This window comes from Epinephelus lanceolatus, chromosome 24, assembly GCF_041903045.1.
Source record: "Epinephelus lanceolatus isolate andai-2023 chromosome 24, ASM4190304v1, whole genome shotgun sequence".
In the NCBI taxonomy this organism is placed as follows: domain Eukaryota; kingdom Metazoa; phylum Chordata; class Actinopteri; order Perciformes; family Serranidae; genus Epinephelus; species Epinephelus lanceolatus.
The window spans coordinates 18083056-18100941 of record NC_135757.1 but is presented as its reverse complement, the minus strand read 5'-3'; the positions used below and the strand labels follow the sequence as shown (position 1 = coordinate 18100941).

Below are 17886 nucleotides of genomic sequence, written 5' to 3'. Positions count from 1 at the left end.
GCTTGTTTAACCCAAACAATGCGACTGTAGTTGGTTCAGATGGAGGTTGGAACGTGTTCTCACCAAAAATAAACCTGATCAGAGTTTCTTTTTCAACCGGACTGAGACCACCTCTTCAAGAAGGTCTTGGTCTGGTTGTTTTGGTGCGCACCTGAGTGTGATTGTTGTGCTCACACCTGCCAAAACGAACCACACTTAGGAGGCAAACGAACTTGAGATCAATTGTCGAACCAAACAGGGCAGGTGTGAAAGCACCCTTCGACACAAGAACATGAGAAAATAGGTGCCAGGTTGGAAAAATACCAAGGTTACCCTTGAAACAACGATTTGGAACACCACAGTTTTCACTCCTGCAAACAAAAACCACCATGACACATTGTCCCACCTAAGCAGCCTCAACTTTAAACAGCGACTGAAATTTATTTGAATTAAATAAAGTCTTGTACATTTCACAGCTATAGGGGCCTACATAGTAAGCAAAACAAAGTCTACTCTTTGTCCCTGTGCAGAACTACACCACAGGGTAGTTCAAGACAGTCTCATGATGTGAATAAAAGTGATGGGATACGGCTGGTGGAGAGAGGAGTGCCGAAGCTGGAGAGATGGCTCCTCAAAAGATCTGCTGATGTGAAATACAGAAGATGAGGTCCTCAGTTTGTGTGACTCCAGGAAGCATTTTCATGCTGATTCCTTCCAAAGTTACACATCCATTATTTAAAAAAAAAAAGTTACAGTCTGCAAAATATTTCATCAAATTATCATGCTTTGAAGGCAGATAGCTGAAGTTCTTTGTAATGAACACATAGAGACTGAATTCATTATACTTTAGAGATACTGTATGGTAAACTTCTGCTCTTTTGTTCCTCCCCAAAGTCGACATTTAACATTTTGTGATGAAACTTTTCAGTTACTGATATTATCTACTTTGGAAATGTCTCTTGTCGAATGAACTTTTGAATGTGGCATCACATCCTGTAGCTTCCTGCTCCGCCTCCGTTGCCCACTTAGGACAGCACAGCCTGGGAGTGCTTGATGCCGACCAGGTTGTCGACACTGACAGACCTCCTCATAGCCGATTTACTCAGGTCCTTGTACTTGTCCTCACACAGCCTGGAGATGGCCTGCAGACAAAACAATAAGCAGAAAATTATTGCAACAACCAAACAAGAAGAGATGCCAGATGATTCACCTGCAGTGCAAATGCAGCCTTGAACATACTTACCTCCAGCTTTTGGGCACGCTTGTTGCTCAGTGGCTCCAGAGGAAAACTGAGGTTGCTGTCATCGGCCAGTGAGCGCAGGTCAAAGTAATACTTGGCGTAGACGCTGGCAGGGACGTTGATGTTGAACTGGAGCAACTCCAGGAAGTGACGCTCCATCTCATTCCTGCAGAACATGGAATAAAGCAGATGGGAGGTAAGAGAATTTAACAATTATAAAACTAGAATCACCACCTCATGAACCAGTCAAATTACAGCGTACATCTGTGTGTGTCCAGACTCATATGTAGAAATGAAAGTAGACAATGCTTCAAGTATGGTTGTTGCTGCAAAGAAGCTACAAATTCTAAAACATGGATGCTTCACACACATCTACAACCCGACCCCACAGAAGATCTACACAATCAGCACAGTTTTAAGGTAGGCACTAGGGATGCACCAATATGGACCGACAATTACCAGCTTCTCATGGCCGATAACCAATACAATAACCAATAATTTCAGGGTAAGTAAGGCAGTTATTAATATGTTTAAAACCAGAGTCCAGTCTTTTAAAACTTAGTGGTGGGTGTAACCCGCTGCTGCTAATTAGCTCGTGCTAACACTCTGGAGACGGTCCTTCAGTGCTGCGTCTAAGCTGTGTCAGGCGGTCAAAGATCAGGCTATAATTTTAATTATTGGAATAACGCATAATTATAAAAATGTCCCACTCTCTGCCAAAATTTATCGGTCCAATATATATTGTGCATCCCTAGTGGGCACCCAAGATAAATGTCACCAATTCAGTACCTGACCAAATGTCTCCCCTTCTGTTCTTGAGATATGACGTTGAGTAATGGCCAGAAGTGTTTTTGCAGAACATTGTGATGTCACAGTGAAGTTGACCTTTAACCTTTTGGATATGTCATTACTTCATAATATTATTCTATTTGTGTGGAATTTTGTTGTAATTAGCGTATGAATTCTTGAGTTATGGCCAACGGCGTGTTTTGTAAGGTCACAGTGACCTTGACCATCAAGACCTAATTAGTTCATCCTTGAGTCCAAGTGAACGTTTGTGCAAAATTAGAGTAAATTCCCGTCAGGTAGTTTTGAGAAATTGCATTCATAAGAATGAGTGGGACACAAGGTCACAATGACCTTGACCTTTGACTACCAAAATCTAATAAGTTAATAAGTAACATCGTTGAGTCCAAGTGGACGTTTGTGCCAAATTTTGAAGAAATTTCCTCAAGATGTTCTTGACATATCATGTTCATGAGAATGGCATGGACAGACAGACAACCTGAAAACATAATGCCTCCGCCAGCACAGAGCAATGAAAACAAATCCGTCTTCTCAAGCTTAGTTACAACATTGGGCTGTAACATGTTAGTCAGTTGGTTTTCTCACATTAATTAACAAGTAACACCTACATGTCCTCCACTGTGATATCTTTGAGGATCTGGCAGTAGTCGACATTCCACACAGCCTGGTCGTCCCAGACCTTGGAGGCCAGCAGGATGGCACCGAGAACAATTCTCTTCCAGTTACAAGGACAGATGTCCATCTCGGCGTACGTCAACAGCCTTTCCAGGTATACCTAACACAGCACATAGCAAATCCATTTACACACAATATATATACACACGTAATGGTGATTGAGATTAGAAGGTCTGAATTTTGTAAACTTACCAGAGTGACGATGGCACACTCAGCAGTGAGCTGCGCAGAGCTAAAGAGCGTTCGTATGAAGCGGTAGATTAGTTTATGTTCCGGGTCGATCACAGAGTAGTCATCTGGGACCTTTTCTCGCTGTTGGGCAGAAGGTCATCATCACTGATCAATCGCTGCAGAATGAACAGTATACATTGCTCAAACGTATCAACTCACCGACAGAGGGTGCTTCTTCTCATCGAATATATCCAGAGAGCGGTTTGAATCTCTACAGGAGCAAAACATCAACGAGATGATGTTAAGCGTGCACACTATATGACTTATTCTCCCATTGTATCGCATGATAACAACTAAATGGAATTTTCAGTTCTAAGATGAACACTACAACCTAAACAAGCACCGATTTGCAAATGGATTCATGACCTCTTGCCACTTACAGTTTCAGTAACACTTTATAATCATGAAGTGAGCTTGTTAAGGGCCATGCCTCAACCACACCTCTGATTACCTGCCAAGCCTACTTATACCTGGTCAACCCATCCTGCTCTGTTTCGCTCCGCGTTCTCAACCCACCGTCCCTTTCCCTTCCCTTCGTCCATTATCCTTCCTACCCAATCCGAACCCTTTTCTTCCCTCTGCTTATCCCTACCCACAGTCCTTCATCCTCTCTTCCCATCTCGTCTTATTCAACCAGGTGGAGGCCAGGATGCCAATAAAGGCTCAAAACTAACTGACTAACTACTGGCTTAGGATCTATCTACCTATCTATCTATCTATCTATCTATCTATCTATCTGACCATCTGACTGATGACTGGCCACCACCAAGAACTTTATCATGACAACAGAGTTTAATAAACCCCCCAAAAAATCCCATTCCATTATCATCTGTTTCCTAAACAAATACCCAAGTTCTGGACAAGATTGAAAAAGTAAAAGGTAAGTAAAATTTTTCCTACCTGTTTTTTATGTGATAGTATATGGCCAATGCGACGCTGGAACAAAAAGAGACCGACACAAACAGTGAACTACTGGATGTAATTTTATTCTTTTGCACCAAACAAGAGCTCCTATGATGCCTTTTACATATCACGTCTTCCTTTGATATGTAGCTCACGTCTGCAGTTCAGAAAAATCGCATATTTGGTTTAACACTCCTATCTGAAACCATAGGACAGTGCTAACCACAGATTAGCTTGTTAGCTTGCAGCAGACAGGGTTAAATGAAAATGTTTTAAATAGTGAAGGACAATGCCTTATCTCTTCCCTCGTCATATGACCTGCTAAAAGGAAACAAGCACACTAAAATACCAAAACTATTCCTGTGAGGGTATTTCGAAGACAGAGGTAAAGTCGCTCACCATTTGATCGTGCTCTTGAGGTTGGGTTGGCTGACCGTGCTGTCATCGATGAATATTGTCGAGCAGGAACTGTACTTTTTTGTCAGGAGCCCTGGGGACATCTGCTATAGAAGAGACAACAGTGAAGTCAAAAAACAGTAAAACTATGACAAAACATCCATGTACAAATTCTAAAATTTAACACGAATGTTGGCTTTTTCCGGGAATTCTTTGCTCACCGTGCAGCAGTGATGCACAGGTCAGGGGTTTATAAAACCCGTACCACCCCAGCCCGTAATGAGAGCCAATCCAACCCGCTCAACCCACAAACTTACGCGCTAATTTATCACCCAAATTCGACCTGCAAACCCGCAAAGTGGAGCTGAAAGTTTCTGGTGATGACCATCGCTTATAACAACCTACTTCCTTTTCAGTAAACGTCACACTAGAAAACGTATGTTTTTTGTTTAAAAAAACTACAAATGCAGGAAGCCAAGTACACACTCATCTTTTAATGGTTTCGTCTTGAGTAGCTCTGATCTAGGGCTGGGCTAAAGAGACAAATCTCTGTGGCTGACTGGCTGAGTGGCAATACACAACATATGTCTTTGTATTCTCTACGAAATGGACTACGTGTTCAGTTACAAGTCAAAGCCACAAGATGTCGCAAGCACTTTTATAAAAACAGAGTGTATAAAAATAAAAATGCAAATGTTTGAAAATATTCAGCTGCACAACATGTAAATGAAAAATGATATAAAATAAACAGCAGGGCTGTATGTTAACGTATTTGCACACAGCAATGGAGCTACAGAGCTTTAAAGGTTTGCAGCAAAGGACACAAATCTATAACGTGAGTATAAAAGCATCAAGTAGGTTTGAAACAATTAAAAATCTTTAAGAGGCTGAGGGAAGTTAGCGAGAGACACTTTGTCTGCATTATATACGTCTTGTTTAAGTCTCAATGTCACACACTTTCTATATCGATATAAACGGTATTATCTAAATATATATCTTGCTTAAAATATATCGATATATTGTACATATTCGTTATATCGCCCAGCCATACAATGATCTTGAGCCTGCAGCTAATATCCTATGTGGTTTGCTTACATGAGCGCACAGCTAGTTTGTTTACATGTTGCAGAAGAACTGCATAATTAAGGCATTCAGTGGGGAAAGAGACGCTTGCTGTTAAGACTCGGCCTACATGTTCTCAAAGGGAAATGTTTTTATCAGACATTATGACTGGAGAGTTAACTATGTCGGACTTCAACAGATTTTCCCGTTCAGAAACAGATAGCGGATGCCCTGAGCAGGAGAGACAGAGAGACATGGAGGGATAAACAGAGAAGAGACTGTGGAAGGTGGACTATTGCACAATGTTTTTGTTAGCTATTAATAACTTCTGGCTGCTCTTTCTCCTTATGACATGCTTGACCAATTTGTTGTTTGTATGTGTATCTTTCTCCCCTCACCAACTGTAAAATCATGTAGACATGTCACTTACATGATTCAAGTAGTTGCTTTTTCTCTTCTCGCGCACTAAAATGAGGAGAGAAAACTCTGTGAATGATATAAACATTTATTAAATGATGACATCTTTAACAGAGAAATACTGACCATCTGTTTGCGACTTGTTGAGGAAGAGTGTACTGGCTCTGGGGTGGTCCGATGGGTTGGCCTCTTGAGCCAGTTCTGTAATAAACAAGTAGGAAAGTGCGAGGGGAAAGCATTTTTACAGCACTGCATTAAAAGACTACATATTGAAAAGTCTGAGTCAAATGAATCATCACGCACCATCTGGGAGCTCCCTGTCACTGATGTGCTGCAGGTAGGTCCCGGTGTCTTCACTCACATCCTCAGTGGTGGTGATGGGACACTCCTCCAGCTCCACTTCTCTCCTGTGGATCTTGGGACTCTCTCCAGGAGAGATGCAGCAAGACACTGAACCTCCCATCGTTGACCTACAACAGTCCTGCTACAGCCAGCACTGTTTCCCATACAACACAGGAGGGATCACCTACTAGTCTAACTGACAACACTGGGCTGCAGGGGGGCTGCAACTAAGCCTGACCTAAATCTTACAGGTGACAGATAATAAATGTGACACCAGTAAATCTGAAACTGGATCTAAACCTGTATTTAAATCTTTAAATGTTTAGTGTAGCATATTAGGGCCCAGTCTTGCCTGTGTGTCTGGCTGCTTCAGAGGAGAATGGGCTCTATGTAATGACAGCCAACTAGGTGTCTGCAGTATGTGCGGGACAGCTGACATATTCAGGGCGTGTGCGCAGCATAGCACTGGTGCACTCTTACAACAATTACATGCATGGACTGAATACTTCTGGACGGTGAATGACCAATGTCAAGTCATTTTACGGAATAGACGCTAACAATACAAAGTCACAAGCTCCTCTAGCTCCCTCCATGGCTAGCCGGCTAACGCTAGCTTCCGCACCTCAATCCATTCTTGGCTTTTTCAGCAGCATGGATCAATCCATTCTCACTGCAGCTGGAGTCTTTGTCACAACTAAAGGCTTTTCTACGGGACTAACGTGTAAATACCCCAACCGGAAACTACTCTACGGATAAACTAAGGAAGCGGAAAGGTAGCGAGTGTGAGAATTTGTAAAAGATAGCCAACGTTAGCTTTCATCTCGTCGCATTTGCAGGAGACACGTCTTGGATGTCAAATCCACCGAAGCAGCTTAAGTTCAGAGGTAACTTCCGGTTACTGCCTTTTCAAAGTAAAAGTCCTCACCGTGTGGAGGGTAACACATTAATAATATTAATAATAATAACCTCTATTTATTTTATTTATTTATATATATACATACATATATATATATATATATATATATATATATATATATATATATATGTATTTTATCGTAATTTTGGTGTCTGTAATATCTTTGATTCCATTTCATATTAAAGATTCTGCCTACTATTTCATGGTCTTGGCTCTGGCCTGTTGAGGCATGGACACAAGACCTCTGGGAGGTGTCCTATGGTGTTGGTCCTTTGAGTCCTGTAGGTTGCAAGGTGACGGCGCCAAATGTGCCAGGTCCAGCACTGGTCCTAAAACGGTTGGATTAAAAAAAAGGTCAAGGCACATGCACATATTCAGCAACGGATATACCTGTATTTATCTGTAAATATCTGTTTATTGATTTATTTATTTCTGTTTTACAGTTTATATTATAATTTAACCTCATGTTAGGGGCCGAGAGACTACACAAAAATAATATAATGCTTTTGTAGTATGAAAAATAATTTTTTAATGCTTAACATATTTGCTGTCTGTCTATAAATCTGTATAATGCATGAGATTTCGAGTATATTTATTATTACACACAGACATATACATCAAGTTTGTTATATGAGTCCCTGTCAAATAAACTTGTAAATAAAATAAATAAATGGACCTCTGTGCCTGGCTCTCTGATTTTATTTTGCCAACAGGAGCGCAGATGAAACGGAAGCTGTATCGCTGCTATGTGTTGTTAGCTTTACAGCCCTGCTGGGCTTCACGTGCAGGCACCGCCCCCTCCATTATGTGCAAAACACAGCCGTTGAGAAAAACCTTTGCGGGCACGCCCATTACACAATCTGGCTTTCCCATTGGTCACTTTTAGCCGAGCTGTTATATAATTGGCTGAAAGAGTGTTGAGAGTGGGCTGGTAGCATTTTACAGTACAGGGATATATTTGTGTTTCGCTAACGCTACAGTGTTAAAGACAGAATAAATGTACATAGTCGCTAGCTCCGAAATAACGAGGCAGACATTGTTTGTGATATATTGGCGGAAACGATGGAGGGAATTAAAATAAGTTGAAATTGACGGAGATACCTCCACAAGATGGCGGTAACGAATCAGTAAGTCCACCAGCAAAGAAGAAGGACCGCAGTGCGCATGCGTGTAGCGCTACTTGGTGAAATATGACCACGTGGTGCAGTTTCTCCTTGTTTTTAAAGCATGGCTCTTGTTCCCTATGTGGAAAACCCGTTACCTGCGCTTTCCAAACTCCACAACTCAACAGCACAGTTCCGGTTTGCCAACCATGACCTCCGTCTCGCTCAGGACTGGAGGAAGCTCGGGGTAGCAGCAGTTGTGTGGGATGCGGTAAGTAGCCTGATACAGTGTTAATCTTAATCCTGTTGGACATCTCTTGATTAAATACATATTGTTTTCCAGGCAGTTGTCATGTGTATGTACCTGGAGATGGGGAAGGTGACGTTAAAGGGGAAGGCAGCCATTGAACTGGGAGCTGGGACTGGACTGGTGGGCATTGTGGCAGCTCTGCTGGGTGAGTTCACCATCCAGTTATGAGTCATGTATCTCTGGTCATACACATAAATCTGAATCTACGGAAGCTAGAAAGAGACATAGGTAGTTAACTTTTAACGGCCGCTGGATGCTGCATTTAAAAAAATATTAAACAATACTGAATTTATAGCACTGACATATTTTACTTTGAAATCCTGTTCACTTCTTAGAAATTAGGATATAACATTTCTGTATATAAAATTATATAATTCTATGATTATAATAATAAATTATTATAAAACATACAATTTCAGTATTCACAAATTAAGATCCAAAAAGTCAAGTTTTTTTAAAAAAAAAAATTAGGTTGCTCAACTTCAGTTGGTCAAATTTCTATTAAAAAAAAAAAAATTCAAATTTCAAATTTTCAAATAGGAACATCCAGACTAACCAGGACAGGACAGGCTGGTTGGCCCAGTGTTGCTATTTGAAAATTTTCAACTTGAAATTTTGGATTTGAATTTTACCAATCAAATTTGAGCAACCTAAATCTATTTATTAAAATTCTGAAACTTGACTTTTGGATTTGAATTTGCAATTATTGAAAACATAAATTCAAATTTAGCTTTTAAAATTGCAAATTAAGAAATTTCGTGGTTTAATTTTTAAAGAAGTTAATTCAGAACAAATAAATTTAAATTCAGCTTTAAAAATTGCAAATCAAAAATTTTGTAACTTAAATTTTAAAGAGGTGAATTCGAAACAAATTCAAACCAGCTTTTAAAATTGAAAAATCAAGAAATTTTGTAGTTTAATTCAGAATTCAGAACACATAAAGTCAAATTCAGCTTTTAATATTGCAAATCAAGGAATTTCATAGTTTAATTTTTAAAGAGGTGAATTTAGAAAAAATTCAAATTGCGCTTTAAAATTGCAAATCAAAAAAATTTCTAATTCAATTTTTAAACAGGTGAATTCAGAACAAATAAATTCAAACTCAGCTTTTACATTTGCATATAAGAAGTTTTTATAATTTAATTTTTATAGCGGTGAATTCAGAACAAATAAACTCAGATGCATGGTTTTCAGTGTAAAACATTTAAATGCTATGCTGTGTTTGAATATTGAAATTCAAATTTCAGTTCTCGCGTCTCCTATTTACTTCCATATGATACTGGCCTTTATCAGTCACTGTCAAATTCTTCACCTCTCTAGGTGCCAAAGTGACCATCACTGACAGAGCGCCTGCCCTGGACTTCCTCTCCGCCAACGTAAAGGAAAACCTGCCCCCGGACTCCCAGGGATCAGTGGTTGTGTCCGAGCTGACCTGGGGCGTTGGACTTGACCGTTACCCAGCTGGGGGATTTGATCTGGTGCTGGGAGCAGACATTGTTTACCTGGAGAACACCTTTGTGCCACTGCTGCAGACTCTGGAGCACTTGTGCTCAGACACCACTGTGGTGTTACTGGCCTGTAAGATCCGCTACAAGCGAGACACAGACTTTTTGAGCATGATGAAGCAGCGTTTTGTCATTGAAGAGGTCTACTATGACAAACAAAGGGACATCCATGTATATAAATCCTGGAAACTGCCACCTAAGAACGATCTATGACAACTGAGTGTCCTAACTGGCTATTTTTCTATCACTGACTGCCTCCATCTTTGTAATAATTCACATCTTTTTGCATAAGAATCAAATAAAATGTCAAAGATTACCAGAAACACATTTATTAACAGCTGCCAAAAATGTAATATTTGAATAGCTCTAACATAATGCACTGTATTATACAAGTTGGTGCTGACGTTTAGAAATTGTGAATACAAAATTAATGAAAAGCAACATAAAAAAAAAGCAGACTATGTCATAACTATACATAACACCTAAAATAATACAACATGGCATTCCATTAATATGAAAACATCCATTTTTGTTCACGGTGAAGTCTTTTTGATTTTGGTCGCACGTGTCTGATAGGTGCAATCAAGATGGTGAGATTTAACGCTCCTCACAATTAACCTCAAGTGCATGATGATGCCTTGATTATTAATACGAAACGAAAGGGACACTGTTAATCTTAGAGGCACCTCGCAACAGCTTTATCTGTCGGTGGTGCGTGAGATTTTTCTGTTAAATTGTGAGATACAGTAGGATTGTTGTATGCAGAGAAAGTGCACATGCCACTTTGTAATCCTATAACCAGAACTTGAACTGCTCTTCAAATTGTACATAATTTAAACTAAAATGTGGCGACGTAACGTGTTCAAAGACCATCTATAAGCAATTTCTGATTCCAGTGCGCGGCCGTGTGTCTCCAGATTTGTTAAGAAATGTGGCGGCAAAGTGTTTCTTTAAATACAAAACAAGTAAGGCTCATTATTTTTGTTGATTAAGGAATTAAAAAAAAACAAGGACTGAAAAATCCATGATGCAAAAACATGAGTGGAAATCAAAACTGATGCGCCAGCTGCATTTGATTTGTGTTCAATCTTATTTTCAGGTGAGCAGCAGGAGCAAAACCAGTTGAAATCTGTCCAAACTAGTCCGTACCTTTTAAACGTCTGGATATTTGTTTGAACATTGTAAGAAACCAAAAACAATGAGCCTTGGTAATATAATCAGGAACATGCATCCGACAGCAACGAAACACTTAAGGAGTTCTGTAAATGTTCCACGTGAGAGATTCCGACTTTTCGTCATGTATCTTTAAAGCTGCGTTTAACATGAAAACCATTGTACAATCCAACATAATGCTTTGCTTTTTTTGTTCATGTCGTATCAAGGCAAAGTAAAAAAAAAAAAAAAAAAGTCAATGGCATTATGCAAGCAGATAATCCAATACATAATAAAACAAAACAGCTAAAAGATAAAACGTCCATGACAGCCCATCTACAGTTCAAAGCATTAGTAACAGATGTTAATGCGAGAGCGCAGTTACAGTAACAAACGTTGCACACAAGGGTAACCTCTCCAATGTTTCGAGTGTCCCAGGGAGATCCAACTGGTATAAAGTTCTGTCGTTGGTGGTGGCAATTGAGCAGTTCCCCGTTGCTGGTGATGTTGCCCAGTTTGTCCAGGCACCAGTGACTGGAATGCTTCCCTTTGGTGGCGTCAAAAACAAAAAAGAACAGCCTTGTTATCTGTTCTGTCACTTCACCATCATGACCCTGTATCGGTGTGTACTCCTCCACATTCACTCTGAACGTCGCTTCATCCTTTGATGGGAAACTGATGGGAACAGAATTCAAATCGCTGAAGTGGGAGGGTGTGTGTGTTTTTGTTTTCGATTCCTGGTGAGTCACTTTAAGGATTTTTTCCAGCAGTTTTTAAAAAGAAAGCAGAAGAGTAGAAAAGGGGGGAGTGGCATCCAGATGCATGGCTCTGTGCTGAGTCTCTGTACATGGGGACAGACGGGCACCTGTCGAGCCCCTGGCAGGTGTTCGGTGACGTTTCTACTCTGATTTGTGGCAGTATAAGTCTTTAAGGGCTTTGAGTTCCTCGATGAGGGTTTTGTTCTGGTTCTCCAGTACGGCCACGCGGTTCTCCAGACACTTGACGTACTCCTTCTTCTTCCTGCGACACTCGCGGGCTGCCTCCCTGTGTGACGTAATGGTCGTGTGTGAGTACGTCTTCCAGCAACACAACAGCATTAACTCGAAAGATACACCAGTAGTCAGTCTCATAATACCCATACCTGTTTTTCATAAGTCGGACCTCCCTTTTGCGTGTGACCTCCTCAGTGCCTCCTCCTGTGCCCAGTGCAGGCGATGTCGCCATGACCACTCCGGGAGTGATAGCGCTGGTGGGGGCAGTGCGGATCTGATAGGCCTGGACATCACCAGAGGCAGCTGACAGACAAAAACAGACAAACACAGTGTTTTTACTTATGAGATACAGAATTTCAAATTCACATGACACACTTTGACGAACATTTTCTGATTGGTAAAGTTTTGTGTTATAACTGCATTGCAAAGCTCTTTCATCCACCTTCAGTATGCCTAAGCAGATCAAAATGTGGGAATAGTTCCACACCTTGTACAACCACTTGATTGCTGGGTACTAGGATCTGCTGCCCGTCGCTGGTCTGGGCGTACTGCAGGATGGTGGCGCCGGGCTGGGCGGCAGCGGCGTTGGCCATGGTCAGCGTCTGCAGGCCCTGCACTCCGTCCGTGCCGTTATTGGCCAGCTGGATGGCCCCGCCCTGGGTGATTGCAACTGCGGACAGAGAGACATTGTCATGTGATCGAATTAAATGAACATAAGACATAGAAAGCAAGGAAACACTTTATTATACATCTTAAACACTGTTAACTGCAGCAACTCCCAGCTTATTTTCCATTTGTTATACTGTCTTTATGTGGTAAATCCTTCTGTATCCTGTCGACATAAATATTTCTCCAACATCAACTCTCCCTCATTATCTGATACACAAAAAGCTCCATACAAACAAGGACCAGGGTTTTTCCAGCATGGAGACTCATGAGGCAGCTGCCTCTATCAAATTTTGTTCAGTCTTCAAACTACAACAATTATTCAAATGCTTCAAAAACAGGAAGTGATCTACATATTTTACCAGCAGCAATGAGATTGTTTTGCAAGATATTCAGCTTATCAGTATTGTGGTCATATTCTCTGTGTAACAAAAGTTACAGGGTCCTCATTTTACGACAAGAAAAACACTAATGGACAACCGGTATTTACTTCAGCGCCATCGGAAGAGGGATGTTATCAGATAGCAAATGTTGCTTGGTGTGAAAAAAGCCAAGGAAATTAAGTATTGGCTCAGCATTATACCACATCTGATTATCAAGACTTTGTTTTCAGCTGCCTCTAAACTCAGTTGGCCTCAGTACAGACAAAATGACACCGTCTGACAGCAGGATATCCTGCATGTTTCACCACACCAACCACCAGCGTCTTGTATGACAGTATCCAAAAGTACTTACTGTACTGGCCACTGCTGGTCTGATAGATGGGAGTGGGCATGGTGACTGTGGTGATGGCAGGGGCCGAGTCGTCCTCTGACTTCTCCTCCTCAATTCGAGGCACTGCTGGAGCGTCTGACGATAAATCGTTCAGAATCTTCCTGCAGGGGAACAATCACAGAGGAATCTCAGCAAGCTTTTCTTTATTTTAAAAACACCTGTCATCATTTTACAATAGCTCCTCCAATAGCATGTGATGCAGACCAATAAAACCACAGTGATATGCATTTGTGGTATGATGTTACACAGACCTATAGGAAGGTCGTCTGGACAGAATCTCTCTCCTCTTCTGGCAATCTGTCACGCTGTCTACGGACTCCTGAGAGTCCTCGCTCTCAGCAACAGTTGAAATCTGCAAGTGAACAAAAACAATTTTACTTTCATTTCAACAAATATGCAGCCATAACGGTGGATTCATATGTGAAGGATATTATCTACCAAGCAAGACAACAGAACTGCACTGCTACTATCAGTGTTTTTGGAAGTTATTGTGCCGTCATGTGATGACAATTATTAATTTTGATCATTTCAATTTATAAATTCAAATGCTCAGTGATTATTATTTGGGCAATAAACCAAAAAAAGGCTTTATGTGCTCTCACCTGTACAGTCTGGACCTGTGGGGACTGGATGACAGAGGGCTGAGCAGCTTGGATCACCCCGTGCACTTGGACTGTCTGACCATTGGGTAACTGCACGAGAGTGACTGTGGGACTACTGGACGTCACCTGGCCAGCTGCTATGGACGCCTGCAACCATGACAACCCACAATCATACACTGTCTTTAGGTAAAGTCATGAGCCATTGTCAGCAGTAGCAATTACTCTTGTCAAGTCACTTTTATTTATAAATGCTAATGTCACACATTTGCCTCAGGGGCTCTACAATCTGACCAAACATCTCTTCCAGCATGTAGCCTGTACTCATATTTTCAAGGAGTGCTTATGCACCTAACATGTATATTCAAGGTGATGATGACATTTACCTGACCCAGGGTGATCTGCTGGACCTCAGACTCCGAGACAGCTGTTTCACCACTTTGCTGTGTGTCTGCACCAGCCTCCATTTTCATTTAAAATCTTCAAAAAGTAAGAAACACCTTATTTGCATGTGTATCATCATGCTTAAAACAAACCCGTGCAGTACAAACATTGAAAAAGTGGTCTGTTGCGTGCAGCAAACACTGTGGAGGTAGTGGTTGTTGATGTTTTATAGGAGGGTGTGGCTTAGCTAAACATGCTAGCCCACAATTCATTTGTAAAACATCGTAAACGTGACTCCGTACAGAAACCGTTTTTGATAACCAGTTATTTAAAAGCATGTCGCACTTGTGACATATAAGACTCAACAGAATAACGTTAACGTACTAATTTAAAACAAGCTGAAACATTTAACTGGACTCATAAACGCTGTAACGTTAGGCTAAAGCTAACCCAAGGAGCTCTGCTACCCGCTTGCAGTTAGCATGTAGCTAGCTAGCTCGAGCAGTATGAGCTTCATTGATTCTGTTAGCATGCTAACAAGCTGGCTAATAGGAATGCAATAAATGTTAGCACACTTAGCCGCTATTTCTTTAACATTCACCAAGGCTCTATTACAACGGGGTTGTTTTCTGTTTTAACAGCTAGTGTCGCAGCATGTCGCATTGCTACAAATGTCCACTGTTGCCAAACTAATAACGCATTTACAGTCTATAACGTTAGGCTGCTAGCTGCGAGCCTGAATGGAGGGAAATGTCTGCATGCATTCTATGCCAGTTATGTTTGCAACTAGGGCACCCCACTTTCACTAACGAGTCTGTTGGCTTAATTTTTACGTTTCTTTAATAGTGTTAACATGAATTAACTTTACATGAACAATTGCTTCTGTAACTTAATTCTACGCTGTTTATTAAAAGAAAAAACACTTTCAAGCCCACTCCCATATTAATACCTATGTCTCAGTTGTGTTGCGAGCCAGCGAGCCTTGCAGAGACTGACTCATTTTGAGAGCCTCTGCAACACCGCCGCCATGATCTCTTTGTTGGCTTTGTGCGGATATTAGCCGCAAATAACTTCTCTGGGCAGCCATCTATCTGTTTAGCAAACATCGGATGCGTATCCTCTTACCAACACAGACTCGCTTCGTCACTCCCGGGTCTACGGAGCTCCACTTTTATTCAGACCGACACGTAAGAGACCGCGTCAGGCTACACCTCCGTCGCGTCACCGAGAACAACAACACGGAGAGGAGGACGAGGGAGACGACGACAGCGAAAATCAGCTTCATCGACAGGACTCGAGTGAACACGGAGAGTACCGGAAAGAAACGAAGGCTGCCGAGGTAGCGATGGAAAACTACGGAGATAGCCGAGGAAAGCGCTTGAGTTTCTCGACCTTATCTGAGCATGCGCAAAGTTGTATAACAATAATAAGTCTTAAAAAAACTATCTATCTATCTATCTATTTATCTATCTATCTATCTATCTATCTATCTATCTATCTTGTGTTAATATTTTTTGTGTGAACAGATCGACAATCCGTGGGTTAATTGTACTCTTTCCACAAATACAAAATAATTGAAAACTAAAAAAAAAACAAATATAAGATATAATATAAAACAAATTCCACACAACAAAATCTGTGAACACATTCAATTAATTTACAAATAAATAAAAAAAACCGTTTGTGAATCTCTTCCTATCATTAATAATAAGTCTTTTTTTATTTTTGGAATTTGTGTATCTGCAGATCCATTTTATACATGCAAAACAGTTTTTCGGAATTTGCGATTTCAAAAAAAAATAATTTATTTATTTTTTATTTTTGGAAAGTGTTCTATATTTATAGAATACAGATTAACACATGGGTTGTTGATGGGTTCACACAAATAACACTGAAAAATCTATCTCCATACAAATTACATAACAACACATTTATCTTCACATTTGTAATCAAGTGTAGGTCACAATTTTTATGATGTCTGACAAATAAGACAATCAAATTAATATTGATTTTTGAACATCTAGCCCACACATCACATTTAATATGAAATTACTTACCTACAATTTTAATTATTTTATGCTTTTTCTTTTTGTTATGGCAGTGTTTCCCATGTCATGATCTTTTATGTCATTCTTACAGCTATATTTTCATGAGTCATGGTTCATTAATGGTTCGGTTTATTATCAATCTTAGTTTGATTTAGGGTGAGTTCAGGTGCTGTGGGACATTTCATATATGCAAAATCAACAGCCAATCATCACAACCGCTCTTAAATAGTGACTTCAACACGTCTTGCCACTAACTCCCAGTAAATATCAGACACATTATTGAGATGGTTTTGAAATTTATGGCCCGCATTGCCCCTATTATCCACATGGTGGCAGCAAAATCCTTCTTTATTTCTTTTCCACCATGACAGCCAGCACTGACACTTCCCAATTATGCTATGTTTTGGCACAGCTCTTTCATCCCAGCGTGATATGATCAGTTATCTGTGAATTTGACTGGTCTTAACTGTGACACTCACTTTGTTCCACCAAGCCACATTGTGATTTTAATGAGAAACCAGTGGGCTCCAGACCTGTATTAGTTATTATGTACTATTTACAGCCCTCGTGATCCACATTACATTTGCCTCTCCTTGGTCGTCGAATCCGGTCATAAAATGTACTCATTAACTCTGTCACTCGGCGTGTGTGGACTGGTGCTGCAGGGGTGAAATGGGTTCTAAGCTGTGGCAGCTGGTCAAAATCCTGCAGGGAAAATGAGACTTCAGACCAATTTATGACCATCATCTCTATGTGCGAGGTCATTTCGGAGGCCTCTTAATACACACACACACACACATACCCATCTTCACCTATCGAGTGATTGACTAAACCAGTGCTGCAAACGGACCCAACCAATCTTGTGTCCTCTACCATAAAAATTGGCTGAATCGTATCTGACAGCAAAATACTTACATTTTGCACTTTTCCATTCAAAGTGAAGCACTGACAGTGAAACATGCACAGACATATTCATAATTTAAAACACTCATATAGCATATATAATAAATATTAATCACAAACAAGCCTTCTTATCTGTTCCTGTGTGCATGTCAGTAACTTGATTGGGCACCGACTTCCCTTAATAATGACCACCAGCAAGGATAGCCTTTGCAAACCATAATTAGCCTGCATTCCTACATGAGTATAGGTTTCATTAGTTATCACTGAATGTGCACTTTGCAATGCAAGCTGCTGGCCACTGTTCTGTTTGCATACAGAGAAACAAAGTGTAGACACCCATTCCCATACCCAAGACAAATTTCTATCAAGCTTACATAATAGTTTGAGTATTGCCAGGATTCTGATTAATACAATGGTGTGATAAGCTCTTTACATCATATTCTAAAGTGAAATCTGCCACGTTTATTAAAGAAAAAGACTAA

At 40.5% G+C, this 17886-nt stretch overlaps 3 protein-coding genes across 4 annotated transcripts; 1 reads left to right on the top strand and 2 right to left on the bottom strand.

Moving 5' to 3' along the window:
• Positions 1-379: 379 nt before the first annotated feature.
• On the bottom strand, positions 380-6933 carry LOC117249787 (cyclin-Y-like protein 1). 2 transcript variants are annotated; one of them, XM_033615506.2, is made up of 10 exons: positions 6014-6933; positions 5837-5911; positions 5724-5758; positions 4235-4338; positions 3833-3868; positions 3092-3143; positions 2894-3013; positions 2635-2801; positions 1223-1385; positions 380-1121 (listed from the first exon to the last, which is right to left on the bottom strand). In XM_033615506.2, the coding sequence occupies exons 1-10, from the start codon at positions 6171-6173 to the stop codon at positions 1005-1007; spliced, it is 1029 nt and encodes a 342-aa protein (XP_033471397.2). In that variant the 5' UTR covers positions 6174-6933; the 3' UTR covers positions 380-1004. The 2 variants fall into 2 exon arrangements, with proteins under 2 accessions (XP_033471397.2, XP_033471398.2); XM_033615507.2 differs by having other exon boundaries at positions 4235-4335; positions 6014-6932.
• Positions 6934-8101: 1168 nt separating this feature from the next.
• mettl21a (methyltransferase 21A, HSPA lysine) lies at positions 8102-10202 on the top strand. Its single transcript, XM_033616111.2, has 3 exons — positions 8102-8342; positions 8415-8526; positions 9702-10202. Exons 1-3 carry the CDS (start codon positions 8196-8198, stop codon positions 10097-10099), a joined length of 657 nt encoding a protein of 218 aa, XP_033472002.1. The 5' UTR covers positions 8102-8195; the 3' UTR covers positions 10100-10202.
• Positions 10200-15731, bottom strand: LOC117250102 (cyclic AMP-responsive element-binding protein 1-like). The gene is made up of 8 exons (XM_033616110.2): positions 15579-15731; positions 14456-14549; positions 14073-14219; positions 13722-13822; positions 13432-13571; positions 12518-12700; positions 12180-12333; positions 10200-12082 (listed from the first exon to the last, which is right to left on the bottom strand). Exons 2-8 carry the CDS (start codon positions 14540-14542, stop codon positions 11938-11940), a joined length of 957 nt encoding a protein of 318 aa, XP_033472001.1. The 5' UTR covers positions 14543-14549; positions 15579-15731; the 3' UTR covers positions 10200-11937.
• Positions 15732-17886: the final 2155 nt, after the last annotated feature.

Bases quoted from the DNA above. Each gene is read 5' to 3' on its own strand.
- LOC117249787 (XM_033615506.2), bottom strand. From the start codon at position 6,173: ATGGGAGGTTCAGTGTCTTGCTGCATCTCTCCTGGAGAGAGTCCCAAG. The intron at 3,869-4,234 runs GTGAGCGACTTT...TTTTTGTTCCAG, and splicing joins CTCAAGAGCACGATCAAATG to CGTCGCATTGGCCATATACT. The intron at 1,386-2,634 runs GTAGGTGTTACT...CATGTTCTGCAG, and splicing joins GATATCACAGTGGAGGACAT to GAATGAGATGGAGCGTCACT.
- mettl21a (XM_033616111.2), top strand. From the start codon at position 8,196: ATGGCTCTTGTTCCCTATGTGGAAAACCCGTTACCTGCGCTTTCCAAA. The intron at 8,343-8,414 runs GTAAGTAGCCTG...ATTGTTTTCCAG, and splicing joins CAGCAGTTGTGTGGGATGCG to GCAGTTGTCATGTGTATGTA. The intron at 8,527-9,701 runs GTGAGTTCACCA...TCACCTCTCTAG, and splicing joins CATTGTGGCAGCTCTGCTGG to GTGCCAAAGTGACCATCACT.
- LOC117250102 (XM_033616110.2), bottom strand. From the start codon at position 14,542: ATGAAAATGGAGGCTGGTGCAGACACACAGCAAAGTGGTGAAACAGCT. The intron at 13,572-13,721 runs GTCTGTGTAACA...GTTCCCCTGCAG, and splicing joins TCCAGACGACCTTCCTATAG to GAAGATTCTGAACGATTTAT. The intron at 12,083-12,179 runs GTATGGGTATTA...TACGTCACACAG, and splicing joins GTCCGACTTATGAAAAACAG to GGAGGCAGCCCGCGAGTGTC.